Raw genomic sequence first — 20,430 nt, 5'->3', positions numbered from 1 at the left:
CCTTTGCAGTTTAAGCCCATTTCTTCACAAGCCAGATGCCTCAGGGTGGTTTAGGCAGAAAGCTTTGGGAATCCTGGCATTCAGCCAGGGTGCTAGTAGGTTCAGGTCTCCCATCTCCCAGCCCTTGGGACCATGGATTCCCTCCAGTTAGGAAGCCCTTCGGAACAGCTGGGCCTGACAGGTGTGTCCCAGAAACACCCAAATGTATTAAGTTCCCACCCCCTCTGACTGACTCTCTTCTCTACTTTCTCGTGTAGGAAGAGAGTAACGGAGGGGGTGGAAAGAGAACCCTTAAACCCTCCTCTATGTCCCCTACTTCCACAGCTGGCTGTCTGGTTACACAGCTGGCTCTCTGGCTCCTGCCTGGATGTTTCCCTCCCCACAGAACAAATAAGACAACAACATTACAGGGAGAGAAAAAGGGTGATGGGTTCTCCCTCCTCTGCTCCACCCCCCCAAGTGTACACAGAGAGAAAAACAGAAATAAGAACAGATGGCAGCCCTTAGTGCTGTCAGGAAACATTGCTGTTTGTGAAAGCTTGATCTGCCCTCAGGGAAGGGAGCTAGCACCTCGTGCTCTTTGACTGACTCACCCACACAGGTTCAGACTTCCCACTCGGTTCCAGTTGAGGTTCCCCCAAAGCCACCCAGGCATGCCTAGAATATCCCACTGCAAAGAGGGGTTTTCTTCACTTGTTCCCCCAGGCACAGCCCAGGTCTGACATTAGCTGGAATATGGGCTTGGAAATGGACCATGACTGTCCTATTGATCCATGGAGTTCATTGATGCAATGCTCCTCCAAAGTTCTGAATAAATTGCAAGTAATATTTCTTCCACCCTTGTGGCAGTGGTGTTTCTATGAAAGCAGGAGATGCCTTAAGGTATTTATCACCCTGAGTCAATTTCCTGGAACCATCTTAGGTACTGTCTCTTTAAAAAGTGAAATTTTTCAAAAGCTGCTCACATGGGTCCCATGGATTCATATTTAGTGTGCATAATTTTAGGAGGGAAATAGTGATTTTTATTCCAGTCTCACTTGACCTTTCTGGTCTGCCACTAATTAGAGTAATACTACAGATAAGACAGGGTCAAGAGAGGTTGTCTGGGTCTCTTCTAATCAAGTTGAAGTAGGTAGGATTTCAGGAGTTTTGTATTAATAGGAAGGATGGAAGGAAAGAAGGAAGGAAGGAAGGAAACAAGTATTTATTAAACACTTACTATATACCAGGCACTCTACTAAACACTTTACAAATATTATCTCCTTTTTTCCCCCTCACAACTATGGGATGTACCTACTGTTATAATCTCTATTTCATAGTTCAAGAAACTGAGGCAAACAGAGTTAAGTGACTTGCCCAGGGTCACAAAACTAGTATCTGAGGCTGGATTTGGACTCAGGTCTTCCTGACTCCAGGTCCAGTGTTCTATCTACTGTGCTACTAGTTAACCTGCCCTGTCCTCCTGGCTCCTGGTCATCTCTTCATCATCATCATCATCATCATCATCATCATCATCACCACTCACATTTATATAGTGCTTAACTATTTTTCTAAGTGCTATACAATTATTATCGTATGTGATATTTACAATAACTTTGGGAGGTAGGTGCTATTATTATCCTCATTCTATAGATGAGGAAAATCTAGACTGGATTTGAACTTGAATTTTCATAATTCCAGGCCCAATACCCTATCCATTTGCCACCTAGTTATCCTGGTCTTCCCTCCTTGGCCCTGGTTATCTCTTCTATTCATAATCCTAATGGTGGAGATTCATAAGGAGAGCCATTGCTGGGCCTAAAGTCAGGAAGATTTGTCTTCCTGAATTCAAATCTGGCCTCAAACACTTACTAGCTGTGTGACCCTGAGCAAGTCACATAACCCTGTTTGCCTCAGTTTCTTCATCTATAAAATGAGCTAGAGAAGGAAATGGCAAACCACTCCAGTATCTTTGCCAAGAAAACCCCAAATGGGGTCATGAAGAATCAGACATAACTGACATGACTAAAACAACTACAAAAGAAATTATAATTACATTGAAGAAAGAAGTAGGCCATTTCCTCAAGTGGGCCTAGTTTTAGGATCTCCCCAGAAAGATATAGGACATTTGTTTAGTGGTCTTTGAAAACACTTTTTGTTTTCAGCACCAAGGCTGGGCACTCTCAGAAATGCTGCCCAATGTCATGGGGCAAAGGTTGTCCAAAGTGTTTGACAAAATTCATCTTATATTGAGTAGGTGCTGACAGCCAATACAATCATGTTCTGTTCATTCCTCCTCTTCTGATTTCTGTTCTTTTGGAGTAGGACCATGATGGAGGGGCTCTAGGGAGTCCAGCGCTCTATAGAGCTCTAGGCATTTTTGTCCATATTCCTTTTAAAATCCCATGCCTCCATCTCTTCCATAATACAGGAAACCCAGGTTGCTGTTCCATTCTTCCACTCCATATTGGGAAAGTTAAATCTTTCTCCTTCCCCAGAGAGCCTAACAAAGGCCACGGTCATGGCACTCCTGGAAAAGCACAGGAGGTTCCTCTATATAAGGTAGGGCATGCCTCTGATTTAGTGATATGTCATGGGGATTTGGATTCTTTATTGGCAATTCCCATTATTTATGTTGTTCGTGGCCCTTAAAGCTCAAGTTTGATTTTTAGAAATGAAACCAATAAATAATAACTAGCCTTTTGATTTATCATCACCGAGGGGAGGGCATGATTTCCAGTTGGAACAATCATTCTGAAAGAACCAGATGCTCTTCTCAAAGAACTGTTAAGAAATTCTTGCCCTATTGCTCTGCAATAATTTGGAGATCTAAGTCCAGTCAGTTTGAATAGGATCATGGGAAGAAATAAAATGTAGCAGCTACCCCCATTCCCCAGTCTGTGGATTTACCTACACTACCTTTGGCCCTCAACCCTTCAAATCTAGGACCATCCCTGGGGCTTGGCCATTTATAACTCAGGCCTTCAGGCCAGATTTCTAGTCACCAACATAAATTTGGTTAAATATTCTAATGCCTCCCACATTAATCATGTACAACCAGTAGACAGATGTTGTTAAGCATTTGGATCTAAATGATACAAGCCATACCAGAGATCTTGCAAATTCATTCATTCAGTGACCATACATAGCAGAGCACATCTGGCAATTCTGAAGACATCTGGTAGTAGCTGAGGGCCACCCAGAAGATGCCATCTCCCCTGCCTTATTCATTTAGGGGATGATTTTTTTTCACCCATTTTGAACCGAGGGAGAAATTATTGAGCTTAGAATCACAAGAATGGAAAGGGTCTTTAGAAGCAATGGCTACCTTTTCCAAGCCTTTGAGCATTAGATCCTTGTGACTCAGGTTCCTTTTCTCCAGATGAGTGAGAAACCAAAACAAGGATTCTGGGTTCTCAGCCCAGTGAGAGTCTGCTGAGTTAAGTGTAAGTCAGTCAGATGGGGGAGGCTGTCGGGTCAGAACTTGAAGACAGGGAGGAGAAAATGCTTAGATCTTTTGGTAACCTAAGTAAACAGAGAGGAGCAGTTAACTGGAGTGGGGCAAACTGTTAATTATTAAGATAAAATAATCAACACAAATGATTATTTAAAAAAAGAATTGTGGTTATGAGCATTAGTTTGAATTTAGCTGTTTGATGTCAAGATTGTAGTATCCTGAGGTATCAACTGCCTTTGCTGGCCTATCTCATGAGCCTATTTGTGATTATGGGTGTGTCAGGAAGAAGAAAACCGCAAAGCTGAGTGTTGTTAAGAAATCCACTGTCCAGGTCCTGCTAGCAGAGAGGCCTTGTTTTCATAGCAACCCAGAAGCAGGGCCCCACCCCTAGGACAGACCAGTAAGAAGATCCCTCCTTCAGAACCAGCCACCAGAAAGACTCTGTTACCATAACAACCCAGTAGCAAGGCCCCACCCCTAGAGCAGGCCAGCAGCTAATCTCCACACCCAGGGGAGGTAAATGTGGAGGCCCCACTCCCAAGTACAAGCCAGAAGGAAAGTCTACCTTCTAGTGAAAGCAAGCAGCTAATCCCTGAAGCTCAGTGAAAGCCAACAGTAAGACCCTGAGCCCCTGCACAAAAAGCTTGGGACAGTGCATGAGGAGAGCCCAATTCACGTAAAAACACTGAGTCACAAAAAAGGCAGAAAAAATTGAGCAAACAAACAAACAAAAAGCACTTGACTATAGAAAGTTACTATGGTGACAGGTAGGATCAAGAAATAAACTTAGTAGAGGACAATAGTGTCAAAATGGCTACATGTGAAGCCTCAAAGAAAAATGTAATTTGGTTTCAGGATCAAAAAGAATTCTTAGAAGAGCTTACAAAAATTTTAAAGAGCAAATTAAAGAAGTAGAAGAAAAATTGAGAAAAGAAATTAGAGTAATGCAAGAGAATCATGAAAAAAAAGAGCCAGTAGTGTGGGAAAAGGTATACAAAAATTTACTGAGGAAAATAACTGCCTAAAAAATAGAATTGGCCAAATGGAAAAGGAAGTATAAAAGCTCACTGAAGAAAATAATTCCTTAAAAATTAGAATTGAGCAAGTGGAAGCCAATGACTCTATAAGACATCAAGATACAATAAAACAAAATAAAAAAAGGAAAAAAATAAGAAGAAAATGTAAAATTTCTCATTGGAAAAACAACTGACCTAGAAAATAGATCCAGGAGAGACAATATAAAAATGATTGGACTACCTGAAAGTCATGACAAAAAAAGAAAGACATGCACAACATTTTTCAAGAAATTATCAAAATTAGCTGTATTGATATATTAGAACCAGATGGCAAAATAAAAATTGAATAAATCTACTAAGCACTGACTGAAAGAGATTCCAAAATGAAAACTCCCAGGAACATCATAGCAAATTCCAGCACTCAAAGATCAAGGAAAAAGTACTGCAAGCCAAAAAGAAACAATTTAATATTGTGGAGCTACAATAAGGATTACACAGAATTTGGCAGCTTCCACATTAAAGAACCTGAGGGCTTGGGATATGATATACCAGAAAGCAAAGGAGTTAGGATTATAACCAAGAATCACCTTCCAGCAAAATTGAATATAATCTTTGAGAGGGAAAAATGGATATTTAATGAAATAGAAGAGTCTCAAGCATTCCTAATTAAAAGACCAGAGCTGAATAAACATTTTGACCTGCAAATATGACTCAAGGGAAACATAAAATGGCCAAAAAGAAACCAGAAAGAGAAAACATAAGAAATTCAATAAGATTCAACCGTTTATATTTCAATATGGCAAGATGATATCTGTAACTCTTAACAACTTTAGTACTATAAGAGCAATTAGAAGGAGTATATGTAGACAGAGGGTGTGGATGTAAGGTGACTTTGATGGAATGATACCCCAAAAAACAAAATAAAGGAGTGAGGAAGAAAATTGCACTGGAAGGAGGGGGGAGATTGAATGGAGTAAATTATCCTACATAAAAGAGGCATGACAAAGCTATTATAATGGAGGAGGAAATGGGGTAGGGGAGCATGGTGGGCAAAACTTAAACCTTACTCTCATCAAAATTGGCTCAAAGAGGGAACAACATGTACATTCATTTGGATATAGAAAACTATCTTACCCTATAAGGAAGTAAAAAGGAATAGAGATAATAGAAGGGAAATGATAAAAGGGAGGGTAGGTTGGGGAAGGCAGTGATCAGAAGTAAAACACTTGTGAGAAGAGAGATAAAGGGGGATAAACAAGGAAAAAAAATAGCATGAAGGGAAATACACTGTTAGTTATCATAACTATAAATATGAATGGAATGAACTCACCTATAAAATAGAAGTGGATAGCAGAGTGGATTAAAAGCTAGAATCATACAGTATGTTGTTTACAAGAAACACATTTTAAACAGAGAGATACACACAGATTAAAGGTAAGGTGATAGAACAGAATGTATTCTGCTTCATTTGAAGCAAAGAAAGAAGTGGTAGCAATCATGATCTCAGACAAAGCAAAATCAAAAATAGATCTAATTAAAATGGAAACTATATTTTACTGAAAGGTATCATAGACAATAAAGTCCTTTCAATACTAAACATATATGTACCACATGGTATAGCATCTAAATTTTAAAGAAAATGAATGAGTTACAGGAGGAAATAGACAAAGAAACTATACTAGTGGGGGACCTCAATTTATCCCCTCTTAGACCTAAATAAATCTAAGCAAAAAAAAACAAACCAGCAACAACAAGAAAGAAGAGAAGGAGATGAATAAAATTCTGGAAAAGTTAGATATAATAGCTCTCTGGAGAAAATTGAACAGGAATAGAAAAGAATATGTCTTTTAAAAAATAATTTATTTATTTTTAGTTTTCAACATTCACTTCCATAAGATTTTGAGTTTTACAGTTTTCCTCCTCCCTTCCCATCTCCTCCCCAAGATGGCATGCAATCTGATATAGGCTCTACATATATATTCATATTAAACATATTTTTACATTAGTAACATTTTAAAGAAAAATTAGAACCAATGGGAGAAACAATGAGAAAGAAGAAACAAAACAAAACAAAACAAAAGAGAGTAAATAGTATGCTTTGATTTGCATTCAGACTCCATAGTTCTTTCTCTGGATGTGGATAGCATTTTCAATCATGACCCTTTTGGACTCGTCTTAGATCTGGTATTGCTGAAAAGAGTTAAGTCTATCAAAGTTAGCTATCACACAATGTTGCTGTTAGGAATATATCTGTTTCTCAGCAGTACATGACACTTAACACAAAAAATTGACCGTGTATTAGGACACAAAAACCTCACAACCAAGTACAGAAAAGCAAAAATAGTAAATGCATCCTTTTCAGGTCATGATGCAATAAAAATTACATCCAATAATGGACAGTGGAAAGACAGATGAAAAATTAATTGGAAATGAAATAATCTAATCCTAAAAGATAAGTGGGTCAAATAACAAATCATAGAAACAATTAATAATTTCATTAAAGAAAATGACAACAATGAGACAACCAACAAAAATTTATGGGATGCAGCCAAAGCAGTACTTACAGGAAAATTTATATCTCTAAATTACTTAAATCAATAAAGTAGAGGAAAAAGCCGATCACTGAATTGGGCATGCAACTAAAAAAAACCTAGAAAAAGAACAAATTAAAAATCCCCAATTGAACACCAAATTGGAAATCCTGAAAATCAAAGGAGAGACTAATAAAATTGAAAGAAAACCATTGAACTAATAAATAAAACTAGAAGCTGGTTTTATGAGAAAAAAACAATAAAATAGATAAACCATTGGTTAATTTGATTTGAAAAAAGAAAGAAGAAAACCAAATTAATAGTATCAAAAATGAAAGGCGTGAATTCACCACCAATGAAGAGGAAATTAAGACAAGTAGGAATTATTTTGCCCAATTATATGCCAATAAATTTGACAACCTAAATAAAACAGATGAATATTTACAAAAATATAAGCTATCCAGATTAACAGAAGAAGACATTAAGTATTTAAATAGCCCAATCTTAGAAAAAGAAATTGAACAAGCCATTAATAAATGTTCTAAGAAAAGTGAATTCTACCAAACATTTAAAGAACAATTAGTCCTAATACTATATAAGCTATTTGGAAAAACTGATGAAGGAGGAGTCCTACCAAATTCTTTTTGTGACACAAATATGATACTGATACCTAAACCAGGAAGAGCCAAAACAGAGAAAGAAAATTATAGACCAATTTCCCTAATTAATATTGATGCAAATATTTTAAATAAAATACTAGTAAAGAGATTACAGCAACTTATCAAGAGGATAATACATTATGACTAGGCAGGATTTATACCAGGAATGCAGAGCTGGTTCAATATTAGGAAAACATTCAGCATAATTGACCACATCAATAGCAAAATTAGCAGAACTCACACGATTATCTCAATAGATGCAGAAAATTTTTTTGACAAAATACAATAGCCATTCCTATTAAAAACACTAGAGAGCATAGGAACAAATGATAGGTAATATTTATCTAAAACCATCAGTAAACATTATCTCTAATGGAGATAAGTTAGAAGCCTTCCCAATACAATCAGGGGTGAAATAAGAATACCCATTATGTTTATTTAATATTGTACTAAAAATGTTAGCTATAGCAATAAGAAAAGAAAAAGAAATTAAAATAATCAGAATAGGCAATGAAGAAACAAAACTATCACTCTTTAAAGATGATATGATGGTATGCTAAGAAAATCCTGGAGAATCAACTAAAAACTACTTGAAATTATTAATAACCTTAGCAAAATTGCAGGATACAAAAGAAAACCCACACAAATCATAGGCATTTCCACATATTGCCAACAAAGTCCAGCAACAAGAGATAGAAACAAAAATTCCATTTAAATAACTGTAAACAATATAAAATACTTGCGAGTCTATCTGCCAAGAGAAACCCAGGAACTATATGAACACAAATATAAAACATTTGTCACACAAATAAAGTCAGATCTAAACAATTGGAGAAATATTCATTGCTCATGGGTAGGCCAAGCCAATATAATAAAAATGACAATTCTACCTAAATCAATATATTTATTCAGTGTCATACCAATCAAACTATCAAAAAATATTTTATAGAGCTGGAAAAAATAATAACAAAATTCATCTGGAAGAACAAAAACTCAGGGATATCAAGGGAATCAATGAAAAAAATGCAAAAGAAGGTGGTCTATCCATAGCAGATCTCAAATTGTATTATAAAGTGGTATTTATCGATACAGTTTTGTACTGCCTAAGAAATAGGGTGGGATCAGTGGAATAGATTAAGTACAAATTACATTATAGTAAATGGCCATAGCAATCTGGTATATGATAAACCCAAAGATAAAAGCTTTTGGAACACAAACTCATTATTAGACAAAAAGTTCTGGGAAAACTGGCAAACAGTATGGCAGAAACCAGGTACAGACCAACATCTCACAATGTATACCAAGACAAGGTCAAAACAGGCACATGATCTATACATAAAGTGTGATACCATAAGCAAATTAAGAAAGCATGGAATAGTTTATCTGTAAGATTTATAGATAAAAGAAGAATTTAGGACCAAAGAAGACAGGGAGTATTACAAAATGTAAAATAGATAATTGTGATTATATAAAATTAAAAAGTTTTTGCAGAAACAAAACTAATGGAACCAAAATTATAAGGAAAGCAGAAAATTTGGGAAATTTTTTTAACAAGTATCTCTGATAATGGCCTCATTTCTCAAATATGTAGAGAACATAGTCAAATTTATAAAAATACAAGTTATTCCCCAGTTGATAAATATTCAAAGAATATGAACATACAGTTTTCAGACAAAGAAATCAAAAGTATCTATAGTCATATGAAAAAATGCTCTAAATCACTATTGATTAAAGAAAAGCAAATTAAAATAATTCTAAGGTACCATCTCACATCTATCAGATTGGCTAATATGACAAAAAAGGAAAATGTTGGATGTTGGAGAGATGTGGGAAAAGTGGGACACTAATGCACTGTTGGTGGAGCTGTGAACTGATCCAACCATTCTGGAGAGCAATTTTGAACTATCTCCAAAGAGCTATAAAACTTTGCATACCCTTTGATCCAGCAATATCACTACTAAGTCTCTATTCCAAAGACATCCAAAAGAAGGAGAAAGGGCTTATTTATACAAAAACAGTCATAGCAGCTCTTTTTGTGATGGCTAAGAATTGGAAATCAGATGGATGCCCATCAATTAGAGAATGGTTAAACAAGTCTTGGTATATGATTGTAATGGAATATCATTGTGCTATAAGAAATGACAAGCAGGATGATTTCAGAAAAACCTGGAAATTCTTACATGAACTGATCCATAGTGAAATGAACACAACCAGTAAAACACTGTACACAGTAACAGCAATATTGTTCAATGAAGAATTGTGAATGACTTAGCTATTCTCAGCAATACAATGATCCAAGACAATCCCAAAGGACTAATGATGAAGCATACTATCCACCTCCAGAGAAAAAAAACTGATATTGTTTAAATACAGACTGAAGCATGCTATTTTTAACTTTTTTTCCCCTTTTTTCCTTTTAATCTACTCTTCTGGTGCAAAATGACTAATGTGGAAATGTTTTACATAATTGAACATGTTTAACCTATATTTGATGGCTTACCATCTCAGGGAGGGGGTAGGGCATGGAGGGAGGGAGAGAGAGAGAGAATTTTGAACTCAAAACTCTGAATAAAAATGTTAATACAAAAAAAATCCACTATGAATCTTCCCCATCTGTATTTCCTATAGAATTACAATGATGTAGTCATATCCCAATTCCACTCATGCTCCCCCTTCCCTCGGCAACTTCCCATCCCTAGTCCTCTAACCCATGTGGCTGTCCTTGGCAAAGCAGCTGGAGATCCTTACACAGTACAGATTGGGGAATTTAATGTAATGATTAGGGATTTTTTTTAACTCCTTCACTCAAGCCATGCCAATTGTGTCACCTATCAACCATACTTAGAGGCCCTAGGATAGAGAATCCCAATTTATGGTGATGTTACTGAATTTGGAGAGCCAAGAGGTAGCATAAGGTCAGTAGTTTGGTCAATTGAAGTGGAGTTGCTGTAATCAAGGGATGATCTAGGAAATGTTGTAAGAATGCCATGAGGCACATGTATGTGTATCTGCTGAAAAAACTGTAAGTCTGACAACACAATATTAATGCAGTTGAGGTAGAGAAAGTCGTGAAGGGGAGTGGGAGACCTTTGGGGAAAAAGATGAGTCTAAAAGACTGAGTTATAGTTTTAGTTTTTGAATCATAGACTCATAAAGGAAAGGAAGCTTAGAGATCATCTAAGATTATCTTAGAGCCAAGGGACCTGGCTTTAAGTTCCAGCTAGGCCACTCACTAGCTTTGTCCTCACTGTAAAATGAGAATATTTGTACTATAGACTGCACTGGGGGCAGGTTTAAATTTCAAATGAGAAAATGTACAAGATGTCCAAAAATGGATTTATTTGTAAGCTACAAAGTGCCCTAAAATACACCTATTATTATCTAATGGAAATACTGGAGGAAGGCATTTGATAAATATTAGAATGTAATGTAGGTGAGTGAACAGTAATTAGATTTCTTCCAAGGGAAAATAACTAGAATGGTGAAGGTCTTTGAGTTCATGCTAGAGGAATATAGGTTGAAAGAGCTACAGATATTTGGTCTAGAAAAAAGAAGACTTAGGGGCACATGATACATGACAGATGCCTTCAAGTATTCACAAACTCATAAGGAAGAGGGATTAAACTTACTCTGTTTGTTCCCAGAGAACAAAAGTAGAAGCAGGAAGAATGATAATGAGAAAAATTTAAGTTTGGTAGAAAATGTCTTTACTATCAGAACTATCCAAAAGTAAAATGTACTCCTTCAGGAGGTAGTGGGATCCCCCTTAATGAAGATCTTTAAACAAAGATTAGATGACCACTTGTGAGGTACATTGTAGGGGGTGTTCTTTTTCAGGTGTAGGGTGGACCTGATGGCTATTGAAGTGTCTTTTGTCTGGGACTCCTATTGAGTCTCAATTCACTAAAACCTTTAGATCCTTTTCCAATGAATTATTGCCTAGCTTGGCCTCATCCATTTTGTATTCATGGTATTATTTTTTTTTTAACCCAAGTGTGAAACTGACATCTATCCCTAGTAAATTTCATCTTCTTCAATTGACTCAACAGCCAGAGATCTTTTTGACTCCTCATAATGTCATCCAGGATGTTAGCTTTTTCTACTAGCTTTGTGTCATCTGCAAAATGAGAAGCAGGACATATAGACATACACATATACACATATGTATGTGTATATATGTGTACACATATCTAATATATATATATATAATACTCATATATATGTCTATATGTCCTGTTTCTCATTTTGCAGATGTATATACACTCATAGATATGTATCCAAAGTCATTGATAAAATTGGTAAATGGCATAGGGATAGTCTGATGCACTCTACTGGAGGCCTCCATCTAGTTTGGATCCAGCCCATCTAATTGTACTATTGCCTAGTCTATACCTATCTCTTTTCCACAAAACTACACTGGAAGACTTTTGACTAAAATCTAAGTAAACCATACCTATAATATTCCGTGGTGTGATATAGTGGAAAGAATACTGATTCTGGAGTCTGAGGCCTAGCTTCAAATTCTACCTATGATGATTACTTCCTGTGTGACCTTGGGCCAGTTAATTAATCTTACTGGGCTTCAGTTTCCTCTTCTGTGAAATGAGAGGGTTGGTAGATAGGACAGCTTTGGAGGTGCCTTCAAAATATACCAATAATCTATCCTGGGAAAAAAAGGAAATAAGGATTTATCTCAAATTACTTGATCTTGATCAAGCCATGCTGGTTCTTTGTGATCACTGCTTCTTCTTCTAAATGTTCGCTAACCTACCTTCTGAAAATAATGTTCAGAATAAAGTTTAAATTCACTGTCTTATATTAGCAAACTCTATTCTCTTCCATTTAAAAAATTAAGACATTTGTCCTTTTTCCACATATGTGGTACCTCTCCTCTTTTCATAGTCTTTCAGACAAAGCCACCAGATCTGCTAGTTCTTTCTGTACCTGAAAATACAGTTCCTGTGTTTCAGGTGACTTGAATTCATCAAGGGCGGTATATTTTCATATTGTCTCCATACTTCTCTTTGGAATCAACTCCCTGTTTACCATGTATGTTCTATCCTTTGAAGTTCAAAGACCATACTCATTGGTAGAAAAAGTAGAGGTGAAGTAGTAACTGAGCTACTACTCTGCTTTCTTGGTGTTATCAATTATTGTTATTCCATTCCTCCCAAGCAACCGCACTAACCCTCTCTGATCTTATTCTAGTCCCCAATAAAACTAACTCTTCTACCATTTTTTTATCCTTAGTTCCTTGCCAGCACATTTAGCACTCAACACTTTTCTTATAAGGTCATTCCATGGCATTCATCATTCTCTTTTCAACTTATCTCTATCACCTGTCCTTGTTTTCATCTTCTTTACATGTCTTAAAATTCAAATTGACTGGTGAGTTCTGTGTACATCTTTAGAGTATAATTTTAGAATACCCTTTTTTTTTTCCTCCTCAGAGAAATCATTTCTCTTTGTATCCTTAGAACAGAGATTCTTAACATAGAGTCTGTGAACTTTAAAAAAAGTTGATAATTATTTCAATATAATTGGTTTCCTTTGTACTCCTATTTATTTTATTTTGTGCATTTAAAAACTTTCTTCTGAGAAATGGTCCCTAGGTTTCAGCAGATTGCCAAAGACACAGACTACATGACCCAAAAGGTTAAGAACCTCTGCCTTAAGAGCTTCTCATTTTTCCCGAGCTTAATTCTCCTGTAGAATTTTTGGTGATGAGATCCTATCTGTACCTTCTCTTAACCCTTGAAATTCGTTCTCTCAAATCTAGTATATATCAGACTATGAACAGTTTTTTTTTCCTCCTCTATCACAAACTTTAAGATGGAATAATCACTTTCCCTTAGGGTTCCATCATTTGTACCATAGTAACCAGTTCCTCACTGCTGGTATAAATCAGATCCAGAACAGCATTTCATCTTGTTGCTTCCTCTACCTTTTAAAAGAAGAAATTATCACTAAAGCATGTCAAGAAATCATTCATTGCTCTGCTTTTGGCAGAAAGATAACTCTAGCAGATGTCTGGATTAATTGAAGTTCTCCATCACTTCTCCATCATGCCTCAGTGGAAGGCTTGTTATTTCTTTCAGAACACTTAATCATTATCATTATCAGTTCAGATTCTACCTCCATTGTACTTCAGCCAAATGCTTCTCCTTTGATTTCCTGGATTTTCCTGAGTGTGTATGCCTTTTTAATATATGTTGCTACCCTATGTCTTCTTTCCTTTTGCCTATCCTATTTAATTCCACTCTTTCAAGCAGTATTCTGGTAACAGACCTCATTGTACTAAGTCTTAACAATATCTGTGAGATCAAATTTGTCCCTTTGGCTTAATCTCTTTAGTTTATCTTTGTTACCCATTATTGTTGTTCAGTCGTTTTCAGTTGTATCCGACTCTTTTTTATCCCATTTGGGGTTTTCTTGGCTGAGATGTCAGAGTGGTTTGTTGTTTCCTTCTCCAGCTTATTTGACAGATGAAGAAAATGAGGCAAGCAGGGTTAAGTAACTTGCCAAAGGTCACACATCTGAGACCAGACTTGATAAGATAAGTATTCCTAAAGCCTACCACTGTATCCACTGCACTGCCTAGCTACTCCAATCCTTTTTATGTTATCCATCCTTTGTGCATTTTCCCCCTCCACTTTCTTTTGTGCTATTTGATGAGGGGTTATTTTTGTAATCGTCTACCATGCTCCTCAGTAAGCTACTATAAACAAGTTTATACTCTAAATCAGTGTTGCTCTTAGCTGATGTCTCCCCTTGGCAAGAACATCAGTTTCTAGACTCTCTCCTTCTTATTGTGATTGATTTATATCAATTAACCTTCCTTAGTCAGTCAACAAGCATTTATTAAGTACTTATTATGTGTTGGGAACTGGTAATTATTGATTTTCTTGGTTTTCCTTCTTTTATCCGTTCCTTATTTTTTAGCATGAAGCTTATTTCGGTCAGGTTAGAGCACCCTATTTGTTAATGTAATTTTTAGTATTTTTAAAATTTGTATATAAATGCAAACACACACATACATATATATACACATACATATATTCCCTCGAAAGAACCTTATATATATATATATATAAGGATATATATAAGGATAAGGATATATATATAAGGAGAGATATATATATATATATATATCCCCTTTTTGCAGATGAGGAAACTGAGACTTAAATAGTTAAAAGTACCTTTCTCACAGTCACAAAAACTACTAAATGCCAGAGGTAGGGTTCAAACCCAGCTCCTCAATCTGACCTTAGCCTTCTTTCCTCTGTCTTGCTGTGTTGTGGGTTTGAGAGAGAGGAAATGGATATCCTTTTGGTCTCACCACTCTGCTCAGGTTTGCTCTTCTCTTGCAGAGGTGCCGAGAACAGAAGAGAGCTTTGAGCAGCGACTGATCCTCAAAGCTTTCCTGCTGAAGTTCGTCAACGCCTATTCCTCAATTTTCTATGTGGCCTTTTTCAAAGGGAGGTAAGCACTGTTGGGTGCAGAGGGCTGTTTCTCCAGTATTATCCAATGTACTCCACCATCCTTCTGCAGTAGGCTGCACATTCCCTTGGGGAGTGGAGGCAGCCTGTTTCTAGTAGTATCCATCCTATGCAGTTGGGTGGAAGTGGCTGCTCAGTTTCTCTGGGTCAGAGACAGTATGGTATGGTGAAATGAATATTAAGCCTGGAATCTTTGCCACTTAAGTTTCTTAACCTTTGAATTCAGAAGAGTAATATTTGAACTGCCCAGAGTCAAGTAAGATAATGTCCTCTTTGTTTCTGTAGAGGGCACCAGCATTCTCCCCATTACCCGAGCTTGAAACTTAAGAATCATCCTTGACTTTTTTCCTTTTCATCGTCTCCTGCATCCAATCACTTGACAAATACTGTCAGTTCTACTTAGAGTGGCATAGTGGAAAGTATGGATTTTAAGTCAAGAAAGACCTGGTTTTAACTCCTGCTTCTGATTTGTACTAGCTGCGTGACCATGGATATGTCACTTAATCGCTCTCGATTTCAATTTTCCCTTTAGTTTTTTTTTTTCCTTTTTTAAAGTAACATTTTTTTTTTGCTAGTCTGTCCCTACCACTGCACTTACATTAAGCAATTTTTAAAAAACAAAAACAAAATCTTTAATACATAGCTACATAGTTCAGGAAAACAAATTTCTACTTTTGTTATTGTTATTCAGTTGTTTTAGTGGTGTCTGACTATTAGTGACCCTATTTGGGATTTTCTTGGCAAAAATACTGGAGAGGTTTCCCATTTCCTTTTCCCGCTCATTGTATAGATGAGGAAACTGAGGCAAACAGGGTTAAGTGACTTGCCCAGTGTCACACAGCTAATAAGTATCTGAGGCTGGATTTGAAGTCAGGTCTTCATGACTCCAGGCCTGGTATTCTATCAACTGTACCACCTAACTTTACATCCCAAAATATATCTATTTCTGCATTTTATCACCTCTCTGTCAGTAAGGGAATGCTGTGTTTCATCTTCATTCTTTTGGACTCATGGTTTATCAATGTATTAGTTACACTTCTTGAAGTCTTTCAAGGTTGTTTTCTATCTCAGGTTATCATTGTAAACATTGTCCATTTCCTCATTTCTTATGGCACATTAATATTTTATTATATTCAAAAATCACAATTTGTTTAACTGTTTCTCAATAGAAGGAAAGCCCCTTAAGTTTCCAGTTTGAGGCTACCATGAAAGGAGCTGCTCTAAATATTTTTTTATCTATATAGATCTCTTTTCTCTTCCATTGATTCCCTTGGGGTACAGGCCAATTGGTGGAATAGCTAGGCATACACACAGGATATACATCAGTTGGTACCTTTCTGGGCATAGTTCCAAGTTGCTTACCAAAATGTCTGGCTCAGTTCACAACCCATCAACACAGCACTATTGTATCTATTTTCCCACTGCCCCTTCAGTAAGTTTCTTTATTTGTAAAAGAAAGCTAGCAACACCTACTTTATGGTAGGTATGGTAATTTGATCCTCACAATGAATCAAATTAGATAATGTATAGAAAGTTATTTGATAGTTACAAACATCAAAGAACTATAAAAATGTCAGCTGCCTTTATTATTCTACTTCAACAATAATTCTCCTTTTCAGTCTTAATGCAACCACTTTAGTTTAGCTCTATCGTTTGCCTGTTTAGATGATTTTAATAGTCTCTTAATGTATTTTCTGCCTTCTATATGTGCCTTCTTCAGTTCATCCTTCACACAAATGTCTGAGTTGTCTTCTTGATGCACTTTTCTGATCACTTGATCTGTATACTTGAAAACTTTCGCTATGCGTTGTCTGGGGAATCAAGCATAAAGTGCTGATACCGCAGCATTCAAGACCCTCTGCATTCTGCCTGAAGCCTACTTTTATACCATTATCTCATATTGCTTCCCGTCATCTAGTGTAAGTTCCAGCCAAACTGAACTATTCTCCAACCCCTATTATCAACCTACCCTCTCCAGTATCTGTACATTTGCTTGTGCTAATGTCCAGAGATATGTTTGCATGCCTTTATGATTCACTGACAGTCTGAAATCAAATTCCCCTTCTTAGGGCCTCTATCCTCTGCTGCCCCCCACATGTCAGCTGAAAGAAGGCTTCCTGAATGAGGGACATTTATCTATTCCACGAACGTTTATTTAATAACTGCGTTGCGGTTCTGCTGTATTAATAGATGCGGTTTCTCTTGCTCCCTATTTGGTCCCAAAAGATCTAGCCTGAGCCACTCCTGCTTCTGTTGGGACTCAGTTTCTGTGAGGAGATGGGGAGCTGTGAGAGAGAGCATGGTCTAAATCAGGGGTGGGGAACCTGTGGCTTTCAGGCTACAGGTAGCCCTCTAGGTCTTCAAGGGTGGCCCTTTGTGGGAATCCGATTCCATCAAAGGGCCGCATTTGAGGACCTAATGGGCCACATGTGGCCTCAAGGCCTCAGGTTCCCCACCCCTCATCTGAATCAAGATTCAGGTGGGAAATTGAAAATCAGGCCCAAATCAAAGGCAGGAATTCACAAAGACAACTAAGCTAGGCTAGGGGAGTCATTTTGAATGGCACGTGAGACCAAAATGTCCAAAGTCAGCCAGAGGCTGATATAGAGCAAGGACAACACCAAAACAGTCCTTTTATGTTCTTGTCAAGCTCCATCTCTGCCCAGTTTCTCTTCCAGAAACTTTGTGATCCTGCTCGGAAAAGTGAATAAAACCTTCCTCATCTAGCTTTTGTATTTCGTAAAAGGAAGAAATTATGAAGCATGAGGAACTACGGTTTCTGATTCTGATTCTGGTAATCTCTACTTTGAGCTTCAGACGCTTCCATATCTTTTTTCCCCCATGAGAAATTAATGTTCCCACAAAGAGTGATATTATTTGTGCAGTCAAGTGTCAGCTTTACTAACTAGGGGAGGAAGAGGCACACGTAGTATAAGCCACTGGTAAATCCAGTGGCTCACTGCCTTGACGAGGATTATCAGCCAAGGTTCAGCGGTTGTCCCATGCAGGCAGGCTGAGTGCTAAGATGAGGGGAAAGACCCAAGTACAGATGACCTACAAAGAGTACTGGGTAACACAGTGAAGGAGGGAGGGAATAGATGCTGCTTTTCATGAAAATTGAGCCAGAAGAGTATTAACTTTTCCAGTCTTGAAATTATTTTGGATTCACTTACTTGTATACGTGTTCTATTCCCAGCCCAGTACAATAGAGTGTAAGCTATTTAAGAGCAAGGATTATTTTATTTTGTGTTATTTTGCTTCATTTTATCTTTGCATCCCTAGTCCCAAGCATGGGGCCTTGCACAGAGCGGACACTAAGTAATTATTTGATGACTTGAGTGATTTAAACCAGAGTCGGAATGCTGAGGGAGCTGCAGAACTGGGGGTGGTATTCAGGAGACAAATACCAGCTTTATGTGTCCAATGAAGTGGAGTAATCCTGGAGAGATGATGGAATCACATAAACTCAGAGTTGAAAAAGACCTCAGATCAATCAGTTGACAGGAATTTATGTGGCCACTAGGTGTTATAGTCAATAAAAGTATTGGACTTGGAGTCAGAAAGACCTGAGTTCAAATATTCCCTTAGACACTCATTAACCATTTGATCCTGGGAAAATCACTTAATCGTTCTAGGCCTCAGTTTCCTCATCTTTAAAATGAGAATGGTCAGCTAAGTGGCGCAGGGGATAGAGTGCCATCTCTGGAGTCAGGAGGACCTCTGTTCAAATCTGGCCTGAGACTTGCTAGCTGTTTGACCCTGGGCAAGTCAATTAACTCTGCCTGAGTTTCCTCATCTGTGAAATGAGCTAGAGAAGGACATGGCAAATCATTCTAGTATCTTTTCCAAGGAAACCCCAAATGGGGTCACGAAGAGTTAGGTACAATCGATTGACTAAATAACAACAAAAATGAACATGATAACAGCACCTATTTCACATGGTTGTTGTGAGGATCAAATAAGATTAAATGTAAAGTTCTTTGCAAATCTTGAAGGCACTATGTAAATGTTAGCTGTTATTGTTATTAAGCACCTCCAGCGTCTCTTGAACTATGTTAGGCATTGGATATATGAATGACGAAGGGAGATAGTACCCACCTTTAAGGAGCTCTCATTCTACTGGCATTATTCAACTAGTAATATTCTACTAATATTATGTGTTTATAGTTAAGTAAATACAGGATCTATACAAAACAAATACATAGTGATTTGAACAGGAGGGACTAACCACTGGGGGAGTCAGGAAAGACTTCTTTAAGGAGGTAGCAATGGAGCATAGCCTTTAAGGGAGCTGGGGGTGGAAGAAGTTATAATAAGGAAGGAGAGCCTCCCAGGCATAGGGCATAGCTTGTGCAAAGACATGGAGATGGGAGAGGAGAGGTAGAATGTTGATGATAGCAAACAACAAGTAAATCACTTTGTCTAGAGTATAGCATGCATTGTTCAGTTCTGTCTTATCCACTTCTTCATGATCCCAAGGACCATAGTTCCCCAGTACTATCCATGGAATTTTCTTTGTAAAGATACTAGATTAGTTTGCTATTTCCTCCTCCAAAGAATTAAGGCAAACAGAACTCAAGTGACTTGCCCAGAGTCACACAGTTAGTAAGCGTTTGAGGCCAGAGTTTTGACTCAGGTCTTCCTGACTCCAAGCCAAGCATTCTATCCACTGAGCTACCTAGCTGCTTCATAGCATGCATGAGGGAGAGTAATGTATTATCACCCTGGAATGGCAAACCTCTTTTACTGGCATTGACTTATTTGAATTGTCTTTATTTTAAGAAAGTTATCAATAAAAGCTGTCCCAACCTTGAAGTCATTGCTGATCTCCAGTGATTGGCCTGTCAATGTGATGCTACCTTGACTTAGAATAAATTCCTTTTAATTCTCTTTTTTTCTGAGTTTTGCTGCATTCATCAGGGTGAAAGCCTGAAGAATTTTCCTTTCAACAATATAATTTTGGCAACTCTGTGGAAGATGAATTGAAGAGGGGATAGGCTGGATAGAAGGAAACCATTTAGTTTTCATAGTTGTCTAAGTGAAAAATGGTAAGGGTCCAGACTAGGCCAGTTATAGTACGAGTAAAGAGAAGGAAACAGATGTGAGAGATTTTGAGTAGATGAAAGTAACAAGCCTTAGCAGTTAGATATTGGTGGAGGTGAGATGGAGAGATGGATGAATGAAAGTAGAATATCAAGAATGACTCCTGGGTTGTGAACCTGAATGACCAAAAGGATGGTGTTTCTCTGAGTGATTTACTTCTTTTAGTTCAACTGATAACTGAACAGG

The 20,430-nt window shown here is 37.4% G+C and overlaps 1 protein-coding gene across 1 annotated transcript in view; it reads left to right on the top strand.

The window, feature by feature from the left end:
• The window catches only part of ANO2 (anoctamin 2), a 491,778-nt gene that overhangs the window by 381,815 nt on the left and 89,533 nt on the right, over positions 1-20,430 (top strand). Inside the window, exon 16 of the mRNA XM_027838585.1 lies at positions 15,013-15,124. Within this exon, the coding sequence (XP_027694386.1) occupies positions 15,013-15,124 (112 nt within the window). The remainder of the gene's footprint in view (positions 1-15,012; positions 15,125-20,430) is intronic.

The sequence above is a fragment of the Vombatus ursinus genome, unplaced genomic scaffold (genome assembly GCF_900497805.2).
Source record: "Vombatus ursinus unplaced genomic scaffold, bare-nosed wombat genome assembly UNPS02014830.1, whole genome shotgun sequence".
Classification (NCBI taxonomy): Eukaryota; Metazoa; Chordata; class Mammalia; order Diprotodontia; family Vombatidae; genus Vombatus; species Vombatus ursinus.
Note: the sequence above shows the minus strand (reverse complement) of the source record. Positions and strands in the feature narration are given on the sequence as shown.